Source organism: Brassica napus, chromosome C2 (genome assembly GCF_020379485.1).
Source record: "Brassica napus cultivar Da-Ae chromosome C2, Da-Ae, whole genome shotgun sequence".
Taxonomy (NCBI): domain Eukaryota; kingdom Viridiplantae; phylum Streptophyta; class Magnoliopsida; order Brassicales; family Brassicaceae; genus Brassica; species Brassica napus.
Window position 1 is genome coordinate 13399494 of NC_063445.1, and position 18456 is coordinate 13417949.

Consider the following 18456-nt stretch of genomic DNA (forward strand, 5'->3'; position numbering starts at 1 on the left):
TTGAATGTACCTTATGATTCGTCGAAGCGCGCTCATGTGTTGCTCGCGAGGATCGTGCATGAACAGACAGATCTGTTGGACAGCGTAGGCAATATCCGGCCTGGTGAAGGTGAGGTACTGCAGAGCCCCGGCGAGGCTGCGGTACTCAGTGGGATTTTTGATACGATCACCAATGTTACCAGACAGCTTGGAGTTGACATCGACTGGGGTAGAGACTGGTTTGCACTCAGACATTCCAGCCCTTGAAATGACCTCTGTCGCATATTGTGTTTGGGTTAGGAGGACTCCCATCTTGTTGTACTCGACTTTGATCCCAAGAAAATAGTGTAGTTTTCCCATGTCTGTAATAGGGAACTCCTGTTTTAGCTTCAATATTATTCCTGAAATCAACTCTTGTGAGGAGCCTGTTAACACAATGTCATCAACATAAAGTAGGAGATAGGCAAGATGTTGTCCTTGACGTAGAACAAACAGAGAGTGATCACTTTTGCTCGTAACAAAACCAAGGCGGGAGAGAGATGAAGCAAACCGAGCATTCCAAGCACGCGGGGCTTGTTTTAAACCGTAAAGGGATTTGTGCAGCTTACACACATAATGCGGTTTTGTTTTATCAACAAATCCTGGAGGTTGGTGCATATAGATTGTCTCATTGATGGAGCCATGAAGGAAGGCGTTTTTGACGTCTAGTTGCCGCATTTCCCAACCATTTGAGACTGCTAGGTTCAGCACCATTCTTATCGTCGCTGGCTTTACAACAGGACTGAATGTCTCGTCGAAGTCGATGCCTTCTTGTTGTGATTTTCCATTCGCCACAAGGCGTGCTTTGTGTCGTTTAGGAATTCCATCTGCATCACATTTAAGCTTGTACAACCACAGTGAGTTAATAATGTTAGCCCCATACGGCCTAGGTACTAAGCTCCAAGTCTTATTTTTAATTTGAGCATCGTACTCATCCGTCATAGCCGGGTTCCAGTTCGGATCATCTAAGGCTTTTTGATGGCTTGTAGGAATCCTAGACACAGAAGAGGTATATAGAGAATAAACTTTCTTTGGCTTGTGGATTCCAGCCTGGCTTCTCGTCACCATACGCTGCACTGGAACCGTTGGGGGTTGAGCGCGAGCTGTATTCGACGTGGTGGTAGACGAGGCTGGCTGTAGAGGAGATGAAACTGACTGAGGTTGAGGAGCTTGAAGGATCTCTTTAAAGATAGGTGAAGGAGTTTCTGTTTCAAGGAAATCAAAAACTTGAGAATTTTGTGAGGCTTTTTCTGCTTTGGGAAAAGTATGTTCATCAAAAACAACATGTCTAGATATAATGATACGATTGGTTTTAAGATCTAGACATCTATATCCACGATGATGAAGTGGATATCCAAGAAACAAGCACGGGGTTGACCGAGGAGAGAGTTTGGTTGTAGAGGCTGTATGTAAGTTTGGAAAACAAAGACAACCGAAAATACGAAGATGATTATAACTTGGTTTTTGATTGAATAGTTTGAAGTGAGGTGTTTGATTACCAATAGAAGACGAAGGAAGAATGTTGAGAACATGAGCTGCAGCATGAAGAGCTTCCACCCAATATGTAGGAGATAAATGGGCTTGAAATAGAAGAGTTCGAATGGCGTTGTTCAACGTTCGAATCATTCTTTCTGATTTGCCATTCTGTTGGGATGTGTGTGGACAAGAGAATCTGAAAGAAATGCCATGGTTAGAGAAGTGATTATGAAAAGTTGAATTATCATATTCTCCACCATTGTCGCATTGAAACGTCTTGATAGTTGAGTTGAACTGGTTTCTGACATAGGCCTCAAAGTGTAAAAATTTAGAGAAAACATCACTTTTCCTGCGAAGTGGATAAACCCATAAATAATGTGAGAAGTCATCAAGAAATAAGACATAATAGCGACACCCACTGATGCTGTGAACCGGGGAGGTCCAAATATCTGAGTGAATGATATCAAAAAGCTGAGAACTTTGAGTTTGAGATTTATGAAATGGAAGTTTTAAGTGTTTCCCAATTTGACAAGCATTGCAACATGAAAGCAAGTTGTCTTTATTACAAGAAATAAAACCAGAGTAAATGAGAGATTGAAGAGTGCCATTGCTTGTGTGAGCTAGGCGCCTATGCCATAGTGTAGGAGTCTCGTTGGTGACTGTCAGTGCCGTAGATTTATTGAGATGAGAGGGCACTGGATAAAGGTCACCTGTACTGTCACTGCGGAGCAAGAGTTTCCGAGACTGTAGATCCTTCACAGAGAAACCAAATGGGTCAAATTCAACTGAGCACCAATTGTCAGTGGTGAAACGACGAACAGAGACAAGGTTTTTAACAATATTAGGTGCAACAAGAACGTTTTTCAAGTGTAATGAACGAGATTGAGAAGGTATGGAAGTGTGACCAGTGGAGTTAACAGGTATGGATGAACCATTGCCAACAGTGACGGAATTTTCGGTGTTCATATTAAAAACAGATTGAAGCATACCTGACGAGGAAGCTAGATGAGCAGAAGCACCGCTGTCCATGAACCAGCCATTTTGAGATGGATCAGTGAGGGTCATGGTGTTAAAGGCCTCCGCAAAGTCTTTAGTCGGCTGCAGTGACGTGTCTGCGAAATGAGCTTGAGCCGGAGCAGCTTGAGATTGTGGTGCATACTGACGAGGCTGGTAGAATCCTTGTGGGAGTGTTTGCCACGGGGTCTGCTGTTGTGGTTGAAAGTTGTTGTTGTAGGATCCGTACCAGAATGGCGGAGGTGTCCAGTTGTTGTACGAGGGTCGCTGGTGGTAGTTGTTGTTGTTGTAGCGTCCCCTGTTTTTGTTTCCTCGTCTGTTGCCGCGGTTGTTGTTTCTATTGTTGTTGTACTGCGGCTGTGGTTGGTTCTGTTGCTGCTGTGTGGTTTGGTGATTGGTGGCCAAAAGTGCGGTTGAGGAGGAGGCATGATCATTGTGAGACGCAGTCACTTTTTTTGTTTTCTTCAGCCTGGTCTCTTCCATCTCTAGCATGCTCTTTGCATCATCAAACGATGGAAATGGTTTCTGGTGCTTGATCACATTAAGCACATAGTCAAACTTCTCATTTAAGCCATTTAGCATATACATTACCAGAGTTTTATCTGCTACTGGTGAGTCGAGATTGGCAAGGAGGTCTGCAGTAGACTTGAGTAGCTGACAGTACTCGTTGATTGAAAGATCGCCTATCTCTTTGCTGCGGAGCTCGCTATCTAGCTGCATCACGCGGGCTTCTTTGTTGTTCCTGAACTGATTTTCAATTCTAGTCCAGACATCATGAGCGCTTCCACCTTTTTGGAAGGTAGATTTGAAAAGCGGTTTTGTGATAGTGCCGTATAGCCACAATTTCACAATCGCATCTCGCTTATGCCAAGCCGTATCATCATCACCAGTTGGAGCGAGTGTTCCGTCAAGGTGACCAAGGCTATCGAAGGTAAGGCAGTGCATCAGGAGCAGCTCTCTCCACGCATCGTAGTTGCATTCATCAAGATCCAAGACAATTGGTATGTGAGTTTTTATGTTCGTGACTCCATAGGCTCTCTCGGTCGAGGTGGTTGCAGCCGCCATCGAAGATGTAGAAGAACAGAGGAGAGATCACGAAACAAAAAAAAAAAAAAAAAAAAAAAAAAAATAAGAGAATCAGAGAGTAGGCTCTGATACCATGAAAGCTTGTATTTCGTCACTGCCTCACAAACGTACATGGAGGATCCTATATAAACTAATTACAGTTTGTAGATCCTCAAAGAGAGGAGGGAATATAGGAAAACAGAGTATATACGATAAGGATAAACGTAACAAGAATATTTGACATATTCTTTCAAGAGCTGCCGCCGGGAGAGCCGCGGAGATGAAGCAACCGTATCCGGGTGGACCGGAGAGGGTATTGGAGCCGGGTCAATCCGAGAAGGAGGAGGAAGAAGAAGCAATGTCTTCTTCGTTGGAGTTTATGGACGAGGAAGCGATGCTGAATATGCCGAATTTGTTGACGGAGATGGCGCAAGGGATGTTGATGAGTCCACCGAGGATGACAGATCCGGCTCCGGAGAATCATGAAGAAGATAGTCTCTGGAGTTACAGATGATTCCATGGAAACTGTCTTTTTCTTCTTCTTACCTCTTTTTTCCCGGTCAAATGAGATTTTTGTTTTTGTTCTTTGTTTGCTTTTTGAGTCGTTGTTATGAATTTTGCATGCTGAATCGTTCCATACGACCTTCAATTGCTTGCATGCGATCATTTAGAGCTTCCATATTCTTCTCCATGACAGTATTTGAAACGATGACGTGATTATATCCTCCTATGAATATCAAGTTGTTGATTGAGCTCCGCCATCGTCAAATTAAGCTTGCCGATTATTTGTATCTGATCATATCCTCCTCTGATGATTTCAAAACATAGTCTTAAACCGGGTCTTGAAGACTATAGACAAAACATAGTCTTAAGCCTTGAAGACTATGGACAAAACATAGTCTTCTCCCTTAGTCTCTTTTTTACATAGCATCTTCAAGGCTTATCAAAAGTGGGTAAGATTGTGCGATGCCAAGCAGTTTTGAGACGGAATTGGGAGACTTTTGATCCTTGTTTTGTCCATTTTCATGTTCTCAGCATTATCTATGTCTTGTAATCAAGACCGGATCTGAGATTTTAGGAGTTTGAAACATTTCTCAAGAATTTAACTAATTAAATTTTTTTTCGAGGATCTATGCTTATGTAAAAAAAAAAACGCTCCAAATATTTGGGGGACCAAGACCAATGTTTCAGTGACTTATGCCCAGATCCAGCCCTACTTGTAACGCTTGGATTTGTATGGTCAAATTGTGAAAATAAAATATCTACTATTCAAGAAAGACTCAGGAGTGATGTCCATTTCAGCAGTCTTTTTCTACTTTCTCATCATAATATAGCTTTGGGGTTTCAAGACTTGTATAGTTTCTTATGTCTTGGATAACATTACAAGATCAAGGTGCTAATAAAGTCAGGCTTTTCAAAAACAAGAAGTGGTGTTTGAAAACCTAGTACACAAGTTCCTGTGGAACAGTATAACTATTATTTGACTAGTAAGAAAGAATTTTACTATATCACAGTTTGCCATCAATTTGGGTTTGGTGGCTTCGTAGTTCACTCAACATATCGTGTACCATATATATATATATTTTTTTTTAATCCCAAAACGAATGTGGTAACAATAGAAAGAAATTGTGATCCATGCATCTCAGATCTGTCTGGATAGAAAGAGTATCAAACTTATTCCAAAGTTAATCTGTAAAGGAAACGAAGAAACCAGAGAGACAAGGAGGAATGTGGGAAGATGATCAAGGCTGGTAAACCTCGGGAAGACGAAGGCCAACACTAGCTGCAGATTTGCCAAGCACTCGCTTCATTTCTTCAGTTCTATCAACTGCAATGTTGTATGAGAACAACAGATCCTGCAATAACCAATTTATGAGACTAACAAAAAAAAAACAAGTCTGTATATGTAAAAAATGGGAATGCCATTAAGCATCAGACCTTGTGAGAGTGAATGCTGTTAAGAAGATAAGTGTAGTTGCGGGCAAGGTTGATTTTCTCAACTGAGTGTCCGTTCTTCTTCCGAAACTCGTTCTTTACAAAGTCTGTGAAATGAGACTTGTGGTCTTCTTTGCCAACATGTTTCACAACTGCTTTAAGAAGGTCTCGGTAGACTCTAGCAGCAGCTACAACAACTTCACTACCACTCATCTTCCTAATAAGCAATCGTTTTTAAACAAAAAACTCAAACTTTGGGTTACAAGATCTCTTGGAAACAATGAGAAAATGATAAACCCAATAAGTCAATATAACAAAAAAATGCTAACTTGTGGTGATCAATTAGGTTAGAGAAAATTCAAGTTGGTAGTGGAAACAGCAAACCGTATCGAATAACAATCGCACAAATCATTAGATCGGAGAAAAGAGTACCTGAATATTCCGGCGAAATGATTTTTAGACAACCCCAACTGGTGGTGACGATAAACGTTCTCTATGAACTCCAGAGAAAGAGAGAAATTGGGTTACGAAGAGGTCTGAGACGGTTAACAGACTCTGAGTTTGCGAGAGGTACAAGACGAGAGACAGAGATTGAGTGCTAAACCGGGTCTGAATATTTCATTACATTTTGGTTCGTCCGATGTGGTCCGGAGTGAGTCGTAAGGGACTCGGTGCGGAAAGTGATTACAGATTAGTTGGGCCGCCATATCCGTGAATCATTTCTGCTGGAATAGAGTTCACTTGGGCCTAGTTTCGAGTCTGGACCGATTACAAAACAAAGTAGTAAATGGCCAACTGTTATTCATATCTCATAGATATAATTAATTAATAAATATGGAAGATTAAGGCAGACTACACATTTAATCCTTTATTATTTTCTGATACATAAACTTAATATTATAGGCTGTTTTAGCCAAAGAAAAATTAAATAATTCTCCAAAATATATATTTCATAGGGAACAAAATATATTTTAACCACTTATAAAAATTAAGATTCCCTCTATTTCATAATAATACATGTTGTTTTAGATAAAAGTACAAAAATTAAGAAAATTGTCATTTTCCAAAAGGATTATTTAATATTTGGTCTAAATATAATTCAATTGGTAATAAAAATGTTAGCAAATTTTATTGAGCATACAGTATTAAATCAAGATAAAATCTATATAAAAATATGGAAACAATTTATATTATAATAGAATACTAGATTTTGATACGCGCTTTAAAAGCGCAGAATTAAATTTTCAATTAACAAAAAAATTATTAGTTTATTTTACACTAATATGTATAGGTTTTTACTTTTAAAGATTTGATATTGGAGAAACATAACTAATTTTTAACCCGTTTTGTTAATTCAATTTTTTTTTATTAACTTGTAAGTGAAGAGAGTTGATATATTTGTTCAAATCATATTTTAAACACCCCCCTCCCCCCCCCCCCCCCCCCCCCAATTGTAATTGTTAAGAAACAAAATTCAACAACTTCCACAAACTGCTGCCATAAAAAAAAAAAAGATAAAGTGTGTGATAACTTTTGAATAAATTTTTTTTTATCAAATGTCCAATATAATAAAATTGATCCTTAAACATTTGAGGTTTGAACTATGTAACTAAGCGTTTTTGAATTTTTGACGTCTCATATTAATTTTTATTCTCATTTACATGCATTTTTAAAAATGAGCTTAATTTTTTTGCTATCCAATAGTTAATTTTAAAAGTAAATATATATTATTGAGTAGAAAGATTATCTATGTATTCACTATTTTGTTATTGCATATTTTTGGCCAATACAAATAAGCAGTATTTATTATAATACCTGGAACTTTGTTTTTTCTAAAACTAATACTAAACTGTTTAATATTATTATTTTATGTTTTTATTTAAACACATTTAATATAAAATGACAATTTATATTATAACTGGGCTGCTTTTATATTAACATTTGAATTGATATTGGATCTCCTATAGCGGGTCTTAAACTATACACGATTTTAATTACCTAAACCCAAAACAATTGGGATAAGCTACATCTCTGTTTCAATCTGCGATGATACTAAAAAATTTGATGAATTGGTGGAAGTGGATTAATTCTGAATAATATTTTTAGATAGTAAATGATTAAGTTGGATCAAAGTTTTAAAAAATGATAATTAATGATTAAGAACGTGAATAATTGGACTGTGGGTCCTAATAATATTTTGTAATTTAGTTATATCTTTAATGTAATTGTTTAGAATTCTTAAATGTAATTGGTTGGAAAACCAAGTAACAAAAATGGAAGTATATTACATATTGCTGTAATTTTATTGGTTGCAAAATATATGATTAACGATGGGTTGTAATTAATGTTGGTGTTTTTCAAAAAAGAAATAGCAAGAAAATGTAATGGCAGTCCCTTGTAAATATGATGAAAAACCAATGGCAGAATCGTAGTAGGGATTCTGCTTTAATAGTCTAGATATTGTATTTCAAGTCTGATGCACATAGCAGACATCAATGTTCTAAATCGCTAGCTGGTAGCGCTTCATAGAGAATTACTGTCTAGACGGATGCATAGATCGATTTTTTGGACGCCTGAACCGATTTTTTATAAATCGGTTAGGAAAATCGTTTAGAACATTGGTAGACAGGAAACAAAGGCTAGTAGTATAATTAATAGACCAATTGAATTGGACAAAGTAATACTCCATCCGTTCCTGAATATAAAATATTTAGGTAAAAACACGCATATTAAGAAAATTATTATTTTGTCTAAAAATTATTATTAAAATTATAAATTAATGTTATTCAACCAATTAAAAAATAGATTATCAAATATGATTGGTTGCACAGTTTTTAATAAAATAAAAGATCATCTAGAAAAATGAAAACATCTTATATATTGAAATATCAAAATTCTTTAAAACATCGTACATTTAGAAACAGAGGGAGTAACTACTATCAAAGTTTATTGAACGTGTATATAATGTGGAAAGCTCTAAAATAAATGCAAAAGTGGTTCCTCTCATGCATCTCGATTTTTATAGCAAGGTTGTTGCGACAAGATCTTTGCATGTAGAAAATATAAACAAAAAGTTTTTATATGTTGTGTTACTACTTTGATAGAATACTAATAAACTACTTAAACATTTGATATGTAGATCAAAACTATTAGTCAATCATATTTCTTGTGACTATCTGTATAAGTACTACCCTTGACAAAAAAAAAAATTGAAACGATTCAACAAATTAGAAATTAGAAAAACCCCTCCTTTAAAAATAATTACCAAGACCCTAAACTCTTTGTATGAATGTAGGAGCAATAAATAAGTGTTGGTGAACCATCAAAGCTTCCTCTCATAAAGATGAACGAAAAGAGGCTCATGCTTCATCATATTATATAAACCCTATCAAACCTACTCATTTTGTTGGCTCTGTTCTAAATATAAAGAACCAAACACAAGCTTTCACCATAATGAGTTTTCCAATATTATGGCTGTTTCACATAATTTTCATCATAATGTTCATCTCCCATGTCTCGTGTTATCCAGATCAAGGTACAATACTTTTTTTTCTTTACGTAAATATCAATCATGCAGTGTGTGACGATATAATAATTTAAATTTTGTATTAAATTAGTGTAATCTTTATTTTCTCGTGAAGCTGGGAATTATAGTTTTATGAAGGATGCAACATTCGCACCAACGTTCGCTCGCTACGATTACGTCATCATCGGAGGAGGAACCTCCGGTTGCGCGTTAGCCGCAACGCTATCTCAAAACGCTACCGTTTTGGTCCTAGAACGCGGCGGCTCGCCTTACGAAAACCCTACGGCGACAGATATCCAAAACTTCGCTACAACACTCTCAAACACATCGCCCAAATCGTGGTCGCAGCTCTTCGTCTCCGAAGACGGCGTTTACAACACACGTGCGCGCGTCCTAGGTGGAGGCTCGGTACTAAACGCTGGATTCTACACACGTGCGGGGGATGACTACGTTAAGGAGGCTGAATGGAAGAGCGATGAAGTCGAAGCTGCTTATGAGTGGGTTGAGAATAAAATAGCGTTCGAACCGCCGGTTATGGGATGGCAAACGGCGTTAAAAGACGGGCTTTTGGAGGCTGGTGAGTTTCCGTATAATGGTTTTACGTACAATCATACCTATGGGACCAAGATTGGTGGTACGATTTTTGATAATGTCGGTCAGAGACATACCGCTGCGAATCTGTTGGAGTACGCAAATCCGGACACAGTTGCTGTATATTTGCACGCTACTGTTCATAAGATCCTCTTCACCACAAAAGGTATTTGATCGATCTAAACCTATTTTCTTTCTTTCAATTCCTTGGATTAGAAGGTATCAATTATGTATTAAATTTCGTTTCGTGTTTGTTACTTCTTCTTTACTTTTTGATTTAGACACGATCTGTTCGAGAAAAATATAAATTTTGTTGTTTACATGCATATTAAAAAAACTGATAAATTTATATTATAAATACATTAGATAATTATAAAGTTAAATTAATAGTAATTTTAATTTTAATTTTAATTATTTTTTATAATTTACAGCTTATATTATTAAAGAACAAAAAAATATAGAAAACACAAAATTTATTTATTGTAACAAGTTTTTTTTTCTTCCAAAACATCGATTTTCATATACAGAAGCAATTATGGTTTTTGGTTTTGGAATGATATTATATATACATATCTATATAATAATCTTTTAAGGTATATAGAGTTAACAACACAAACTCTTGACAAATTTGATTTAAATATAACTAAAATCGATTTCAATTTGCTTTTATTGGAACCTTATGGTTCAGTTTTGGTTTTATATTTAAATATGTTCACCTCTATTTTGGATACGAAAATATGTTTTGGACAGGAAGACCAAGGCCAAAAGCATACGGAGTGATATTTCAAGACGAAAATGGAGTGTTACACAAGGCAGAGCTGGCCAAAAACGCAATGAACGAGGTGATATTGTCTGCGGGTGCCATTGGGAGCCCGCAGCTGCTGATGCTGAGCGGTGTGGGTCCTATGGCTCATCTTGCAGCTCACGGGATTAAACCGGTGGTCTTAGATCATCCAATGGTCGGGCAAGGGATGGCAGATAATCCAATGAATGCCATCTTTATTCCTTCACCTACGCCCGTGGAGGTTTCTCTAATACAAGCCGTTGGGATCACAAAATTTGATAGTTACATTGAAGGAGCAAGTGGCGTCATCTTCTCTTATAGTTGGACTCGTAATTACTTCGATGGCGTTTTGAACTATCTTAACGAGGTATAATATCTATAAACACATTAAACGTTTTTACAGCTATATGTTTACTAATGAAATTATATGCTAATGTTTTTTCTATCATTGTGTAAGATTCAGACAAGCCGTACCACTACATCCACACCACTATCCACTCAATCCATTACAGATTTTTTCAGATCAATAGATCCGTTATTCAATGCGACCACACAAGCCGGTGTAATCCTCCAGAAAGTGGCGGGACCGGTCTCGAGAGGTCACTTGGAGCTTAGGAACACAAACCCATATGATAATCCTTCAGTGAGATTTAACTACTATCAAGAGCCAGAGGATCTGAAGAAATGTGTTGAAGGGATTACCACTATCATTAAAGTGATTAACTCGAAGGCATTTTCCAAATTCAAGTACCCGGAGACGACCATACCTGGCTTGCTTGATCTAATACTGAACGTTCCCACTAATCTACGGCCGAGGCACGTAACCTCGGTGTTTAATTTAAAACAATTTTGCATCGACACTGTGATGACTATTTGGCATTACCATGGAGGTTGCCAAATTGGAAGAGTGGTAGACAAGAATTACAAAGTTTTAGGTATTGATGGTTTAAGGGTTATCGATGGATCAACATTTCTCAAGTCTCCAGGCACAAATCCTCAAGCTACGGTTATGATGCTTGGAAGGTAAATTCATAAACCAAATGAAGCCATCAAAAAAATATTGAACATTTTGTTAAGAAATGATTGTTTTGATTGATATCTGTAGGTATATGGGACAAAAGATTCTTAAAGAGAGGGAGGCTTTCTTCAAAAAGAAAGAAGAAGAAGCATGATTAGATATTACTTTTGAGATATATGCTAAAAGAATCATGAACTTGGAATTGTTTTAATCAATGTATGGTGAACTAAAATAGTCTGAATGTGTACATCCGTCCATGTTTTGATTCTATTATGTAAAACAATGGTGGAATCTTTTGAACTTCACTTGGTTCTTGTGCGTAGTATATGCTTTGATTTTAAGCCTGCCTTTTAAATTTTCAAAGCAGTGGCTTGGAAAGTGAAACATCTACTATATGTAAAGGAGCATAATCCTTTGAGTTGAAGTTACAACAAAATCTCAAGAGTAAACTGTTAGATGAAAGAGATCATCAGTAAAAGGGGAATTCAACTTTGGAAAGGAAACTATTATCAGTGAGTGAACATTATTTCTCACAAAATTGAAGTTGAGTCTTTGCCAAAGGAGAGTTTCCTTTTTATTATTTTATCTTTTGATTTGTTCATTGTAAATCTGCAGATTCAGTTATCCTTCTTCACAGGTACTTGCTTCTATTACTAATCCTCTTAGTTAAAAAGGATAACTAGTAATTGACAATATCAATAAGACAATAATCACTCTTTCTAGTTGAACGGTGAAGACCATATATTGATATCATGATCATCTTTGATATTCGAATAATCTTCGTTATTTTCCCCTAAAGTATTTCTCTCTCGAAGAATCTTCTGCCCCATGTACCTACACATACCACTCCAACAATCATATCTGATTTAAGTCTTTAACACGTATACATGGATCTTTTTTGGATCTTACCTTCCGAGCATCATGACCGTGGCTTGAGGATTAGTGCCCGGAGCCTTAAGAAACGTGGATCCATCGATAACCCTCAAAGCATCAATGCCTAAGACTCTGTAATTCTTGTCGACCACTCTTCCAACTTGGCAACCTCCATGATAATGCCAAATAGTTATCACGGTGTCAATGCAAAATTGTGTCAAGTTGAACTTTGCGGACTCGTGCCTTGGTCTGAGATTGATGGGAAGGGTCAGCATGCGATTGAGCAGCTCGCGTGCAGTCGCATTCGGATACTTGTAACTAGAGAATGCATTCGAATTTATCACTTTAATAATGGTTTTAAGTCCTTTAACACACTTCTCAAGATCTTCCGGCTCTTGGTAGTAGTTGAATGTCACAGAAGGGTTATCATCTGGATTCGTGTTCCGGAGTTCTAAGTGACCTCTGGACACTGGACCGTCAACTTTATTGACGATCCAACCATCAATTTCCAGCACGTTCGATCGTAAATCAATGGCTTTGAAGAATTCTGTAATTGCTAGGGTGGAGCGGCTTGTCTGCACAAAGTTTCATAAGTAAAAACACATGTACATAGTCTAGGGATCTAAGATAATAAATTAATTAAGATAGATTCAGTGTATTAATATTGTACCTCGTTGACAATACCTTCGAAGAACCTATGCATCAAGTTATTAGTGAGTTTCAGGCCACTAAAACCTTCGATGAAAGTATCAAAGTTGGTAATCCCAACAACCTCTATGAGGGACGTTTCTACAGGTCGAGGAGACGAGACGAAAACAGTGTTCAACGGATTATCTCCCATCCCTTGTCCAACCATGGGATGATCTAGGACCACAGGATTCACCCCATGGGCCTCAAGATGAACCCTAGGACCCACGCCGCTCAGCATCAACAGTTGAGGGCTCCCGATGGCACCCGCACACAAAATCACCTCGCTCATTGCGTTTTTTGCTAGTTCTGCCTTGTGGAACACTCCATCCGCATCTTGATATATTACTCCGTACGCCCTAGGTCTTTGGTCTCCTGTGAAAAACATACATTACATATCCAACGACTAAAGTATACATAAAAGTTACGAAACGAAAATTTCTTGATCAATAAAGACCTTTAGTGGTGAAGAGGATCTTGTGGACAAGAGCGTGCAAGTAGACAACAATTGTGTCTGGATTAGCATACTCTAACAAATCAGCGGCCGAGTGTCTATGGCCAGCTGGGTCGAAGATTGTACCACTGATCTTCGTCCCAACTATATGATCTAAGGTGAAACCGTTGTACGGTAACACACCTGCCTCCAACAGGCCATGTTTCAACGCAGATTGCCATCCTGTTACTTGTGGCTCGTACACAAGTTTGCTCTCGACCCACTTGTAAGCAGCTTCCACTTCATCCACCTCCCACTCAGCATACTCCACGTAATACTCTTCCGCACGTGAGTAAAACCCAGCGTTCAGCACAGACTCGCCTCCGAGGACCCGCGCACGTACGTTGTAAACGCCGTCCTCGGAGATGAAAGGCTGCGACCATGAGTCTGGTGTGATGTTAAACAGTGTGTTGGTAAAGTTTTCAAGATCGGTGGCCGTCGGATTGTCGTAGGGAGAGCCTCCACGTTCGAGAACCAACACGTTCGCGTTTTGAGAGAGCGTTGTGGCTAATGCACAACCTGCTGTTCCTCCTCCGATGACTATGTAGTCAAAATGAGCATGAGTTGGTGCTAATGTTGCATCTTTCATAAATAGGTAAAACCCTGTTTCCATGAAAAAAAAGTTCATAACATTGAAATTCAAACTAACCTAACAGTTAGAATGAAAATTAAACATTTAGAACCTTTCATCAAAGATTCAATGTGGATGGTCCATGAGTTCAGATTGTACCTTTATGGGAATAACAAGAGCCATGTAGTATACAAATTGTGACGAGAATAAAAGGAAAAATATGAAAACCCATTACAGCGTAAAAATATATTTGCTTTGTTTTTTTTTCTTAATTATCTTGTGTAGATAAAAAAGAGTCTACGTTTCATGCGCTTTATATACTAATATGAAGTATGAGGCTCTTGTTCCAATATGCTCCCCAGTTTGTGTGTTTCTCGTCTAACCTAATGATATTATACTGAATTATACATTAATCTCCTACAACTACAGCTAACAATGTAACTTCACATCCTACTAGGAATGCAATTAGTAATTTTTGTTGAAAAGATCAATAGGCTTGTTCCGGAAAATAACAACTCCACATATTGACTTACGTAACATTATGTTTCACCAAATTTTAGCAAAAAAAAAAAAAACATTAGTTGAAATTTGAAAAGATCAATAATCTTGTTCCGAAAAACAACAACTCCACATATTGACTTACGTAACATTATGTTTCACAAAATTTTAGCAAAAAAAAAACATTATGTTTCATGTTACCATTAGTATTTTTTTTGTTTTCCTTTTCCGTTTGATTTTGTTTTATTTTATTTCATTTCGGTTCTGTTTTCGTTACATATTAGTTAATATGTTAATAGGATTTGTGGCTTAAATCTATAGACAGCACATAATAAATTTGATTAAAATTATATTTGATTGATAATGGAGTCACAGTCTCACAGAAAGAACAAAATTCATAGCAAAAAGTATATTTTGTTCTCGAAATTTCTCGTCTCTTTTTGCAATGAGTTTTGTTCTTTATGTGAGTCTGTGACTCCATTATCAATCAAATATACTTTTAATGAAATTTATTATGTCACTACAAGAAAACGTGCCCATAACAACGAACATTTACGACGAAAATATTTCGTCGTAAATTTACATGGTGTTTACAACGAAATTACGCGGAATCTAACTTTCGTCGTAAACGCCATGTAAATTTACGACAAATAGATTTCGTCGTAAATTCCATGTAAGTTTACGACGAATGTACGTGGAATGAGAAATACGTCGTAATCATTACATCGACATTACAACGAAGCATGTTACCGTTATATTTAGGTGAAAACGTGTATTCAATGTGCTTTAACTTACCTAATTTTGTCGTAAAGTCGTTGTAAATAATATGTTAAAACCATGTAAAATCCATGTAAAATATTCCTTGTAAAATCGTTGTTATATTTCAACTACCCAACTCAAAAATTTCTCTATATATATGTCATTTCCCACAACTCGCTTTCTCACAACACACAAACGGGAGAAAAAAAAATCCGAAAAAAATCAGAAAAAAGATTTCAAAAAAAAATCTAAAAAAAAAATGGCCGGTGGCGGTAGTATTTACGAGTTACGGAGTTGGATGTATTTGCACAAAGATTCCGACGGGAGGGTGACGAACGCATTTCTGAGCGGGCTAGAGACATTCATGCACCAGGCGGGCTGTACACCGATCACACAGGAAAGCGGTAAGATGTTCTGCCCCTGTCAGAAATGCAAGAATTCAAAATTTGCACGTAGTGAAACTGTATGGAAGCATTTAGTAAACATATGATTTACACCACAGTACTACATTTGGTATCAACATGGAGAGGGTTATGGGGGAAATGAAGCTAGTAGTAGTAATAATAATTTTGAGGATGATCATCATAGTGAAGAATCGAATCATTTGCATAATGAATATAATTATCATCAAGATCATGAGCAGATGGTAGATCATGATAGGGTTTAAGATATGATTAGTGATGCATTTTTAGAAACAACTACAACAATAGCTGATGGAACTGGAAATGTAGAAGAACCTAATTTGGATGCAAAAAGGTTTTATGAAATGCTAGATGCTGCAAATCAACCAATCTACACTGGTTGTAGAGAAGGTCTCTCTAAATTGTCTCTAGCAGCTAGGATGATGAATATTAAAACGGATCATAATTTACCTGAGAATTGCATGGATGCATGGGCGGAGTTGTTTAAAGAGTATTTGCCAGAAGACAACGTGTCTGCTGAATCTTATTATGAGATTCAGAAATTGGTTTATAGTCTTGGGTTGCCTTCGGAGATGATTGATGTTTGCATCGACAACTGCATGATCTACTGGAAAGAAGATGACAAGTTAGAAGAGTGTCGATTCTGCAAAAAACCACGATTCAAACCGCAAGGCCGTGGGAGGAATAAGGTACCGTACCAAAGGATGTGGTACCTACCAATTACAGACAGATTGAAAAGATTATATCAATCTGAGAGGATTGCTGCGTCGATGAGGTGGCATGCGAAACATGTCCAGAGAGATGGTGAGGTTGCACATCCATCAGACGCAAGAGCGTGGAAACATTTCAACAAGGTACACGCAGATTTTGCTACAAATATTCGGAATGTCTATCTTGGGTTATGCACCGATGGATTTAGTCCATTTGGAATGTCTGGTAGACAATATTCTTTGTGGCCAGTCATTCTTACGCCGTACAATTTACCGCTGGATATGTGCATGGAACAAGAATTTCTATTTTTGACCATATTAATCCCTGGGCCAAAGCATCCAAAACGGTCTCTTGATGTTTTTCTTCAACCATTGATAGAAGAGCTAAAGCAATTGTGGTCAGAAGGGGTGAGGACGTACGATTGTTCCTTGAAAAACAATTTTACGATGCGAGCAGTTCTGCTGTGGACGATAAGTGATTTCCCTGCTTATGGGATGTTGTCTGGCTGGACAACACATGGAAGATTATCTTGTCCATATTGTCTTGGATCGACGGATGCTTTTCAACTGAAGAATGGTAGGAAGAGTTGTTGGTTTGACTGTCATCGTCGCTTTCTTCCACTTGCCCATCCGTACAGAAGAAATAAGACATTGTTTCGGCACAAAAAAATTGTCAGAGACGGTCCTCCTCCATATCTCACCGGCCAGCAGATCGAAGCAGACATTGATTATTACGGAGCTCAGGAAACAGTTAAAGTTGGAGGAAATTGGCATGTTCCTGGAAATATGCCTGATGGGTATGGTGTGTCTCACAATTGGCATAAGAAGAGTATATTTTGGGAGCTACCCTATTGGAAGGATCTTCTCTTACGCCACAATCTGGATGTCATGCATATTGAGAAGAACTTTTTTGAGAACATCATGAATACATTACTTAACGTCCCTGGGAAGACAAAAGATAACAAAAAGTCAAGGATGGACTTACCTGATATTTGCTCAAGAAGTGAGTTACATATCAAGAGCAATGGAAACGTTCATGTTCCCATCTTCCAGTTGTCATCAGAAGCCAAAACAACCTTGTTTGACTGGGTTGCATCAGAAGTTAAGTTTCCTGATGGTTATGTTTCAAATCTGTCAAGATGTGTTGAACGAGGTCAAAAGTTCTCCGGAATGAAGAGTGATGATTGTCATGTGTTTATGCAACGACTACTTCCATTTGCTTTTGTCGAGCTCCTTCCAGCAAATGTCCATGAAGCACTTGCAGGTAATTATAAAACGTTAATATATATACATATGTTATGAAATGTTATTAATTTGATTACTTTTGCAATATACATCCATCGGCGCTTTTTTCAGAGATCTCAGCACACGTACGTTCAAGGAAGAAGTCATCGAACAACTTCATCATAACATTCCGATCATATTGTGCAACCTGGAGAAGATATTTCCTCCTTCATTTTTTGACGTCATGGAGCATCTAGTTGTCCACCTACCGTATGAAGCATTGCTTCGTGGACCTGTTCACAACGGATGGATGTATCCGTATGAGCGACAGATGAAACATTTGAAGGGGAAAGCAAGAAATCTTGCAAAGGTGGAAGGTTCAATAGTTGCGGGAAGTTTGACAGCCGAAACATCTAACTTCACATCATACTACTTTGCTCCAACTGTTCGTACGAGGAAAAGAGTTCCTAGAAGATATGATGATGGTGGAGTACCGACATCATATCCAATTGATGGTGTTCCTGACATTTTTTGCGAAATTGCACGGTTTGGTGGTAAAACGAAAGAAGCTAAAATGCGTCCTCTTCAAATGTGAATGGTTCGATCCTGTTGTGAACCGAGGGATTCGGTATAACAAATTTGGTGTTGTGGATGTCAATTTTGGGAGAAGATACAACAAATTTGAGCCTTTCATTTTAGCTTCACAAGCCGAGCAAGTAAGCTTCCTTCCTTATCCTCGGCTTCGAACTTCCGGGATAAACTGGTTAGCTGCTATCAAAATTACACCTCGTG

General features: G+C 37.7%; 3 protein-coding genes across 5 annotated transcripts; 1 reads left to right on the top strand and 2 right to left on the bottom strand.

The window, feature by feature from the left end:
• Window positions 1–5133: 5133 nt before the first annotated feature.
• Window positions 5134–6157, bottom strand: LOC106379310. Of its 2 annotated transcripts, none has more exons than XM_013819302.3 (3): window positions 5941–6157; window positions 5512–5725; window positions 5134–5429 (listed from the first exon to the last, which is right to left on the bottom strand). In XM_013819302.3, exons 2-3 carry the CDS (start codon window positions 5719–5721, stop codon window positions 5316–5318), a joined length of 324 nt encoding a protein of 107 aa, XP_013674756.1. In that variant the 5' UTR covers window positions 5722–5725; window positions 5941–6157; the 3' UTR covers window positions 5134–5315. The 2 variants fall into 2 exon arrangements, with proteins under 2 accessions (XP_013674756.1, XP_022552868.1); XM_022697147.2 differs by having other exon boundaries at window positions 5512–5738; window positions 5942–6136.
• Window positions 6158–8869: 2712 nt separating this feature from the next.
• LOC106379311 (protein HOTHEAD) lies at window positions 8870–11775 on the top strand. Of its 2 annotated transcripts, none has more exons than XM_013819303.3 (5): window positions 8870–9043; window positions 9150–9791; window positions 10376–10776; window positions 10867–11432; window positions 11515–11775. In XM_013819303.3, exons 1-5 carry the CDS (start codon window positions 8962–8964, stop codon window positions 11579–11581), a joined length of 1758 nt encoding a protein of 585 aa, XP_013674757.1. In that variant the 5' UTR covers window positions 8870–8961; the 3' UTR covers window positions 11582–11775. The 2 variants fall into 2 exon arrangements, with proteins under 2 accessions (XP_013674757.1, XP_022552867.1); XM_022697146.2 differs by having other exon boundaries at window positions 10873–11432.
• A 203-nt stretch (window positions 11776–11978) lies between these two features.
• On the bottom strand, window positions 11979–14406 carry LOC106379312 (protein HOTHEAD-like). The gene is made up of 5 exons (XM_013819305.3): window positions 14211–14406; window positions 13445–14083; window positions 12971–13362; window positions 12337–12875; window positions 11979–12261 (listed from the first exon to the last, which is right to left on the bottom strand). The coding sequence occupies exons 1-5, from the start codon at window positions 14281–14283 to the stop codon at window positions 12147–12149; spliced, it is 1758 nt and encodes a 585-aa protein (XP_013674759.1). The 5' UTR covers window positions 14284–14406; the 3' UTR covers window positions 11979–12146.
• Window positions 14407–18456: the final 4050 nt, after the last annotated feature.

Coding starts and splice junctions, on each gene's coding strand:
- LOC106379310 (XM_013819302.3), bottom strand. CDS start 5,721: ATGAGTGGTAGTGAAGTTGTTGTAGCTGCTGCTAGAGTCTACCGAGAC. Junction 5,430..5,511: donor ACAGCATTCACTCTCACAAG/GTCTGATGCTTA, acceptor TGGTTATTGCAG/GATCTGTTGTTCTCATACAA.
- LOC106379311 (XM_013819303.3), top strand. CDS start 8,962: ATGAGTTTTCCAATATTATGGCTGTTTCACATAATTTTCATCATAATG. Junction 9,792..10,375: donor GATCCTCTTCACCACAAAAG/GTATTTGATCGA, acceptor TGTTTTGGACAG/GAAGACCAAGGCCAAAAGCA. Junction 10,777..10,866: donor TTTTGAACTATCTTAACGAG/GTATAATATCTA, acceptor TCATTGTGTAAG/ATTCAGACAAGCCGTACCAC.
- LOC106379312 (XM_013819305.3), bottom strand. CDS start 14,283: ATGGGTTTTCATATTTTTCCTTTTATTCTCGTCACAATTTGTATACTA. Junction 14,084..14,210: donor CTCTTGTTATTCCCATAAAG/GTACAATCTGAA, acceptor TCATGGAAACAG/GGTTTTACCTATTTATGAAA. Junction 12,876..12,970: donor TCGAAGGTATTGTCAACGAG/GTACAATATTAA, acceptor AACTTTGTGCAG/ACAAGCCGCTCCACCCTAGC.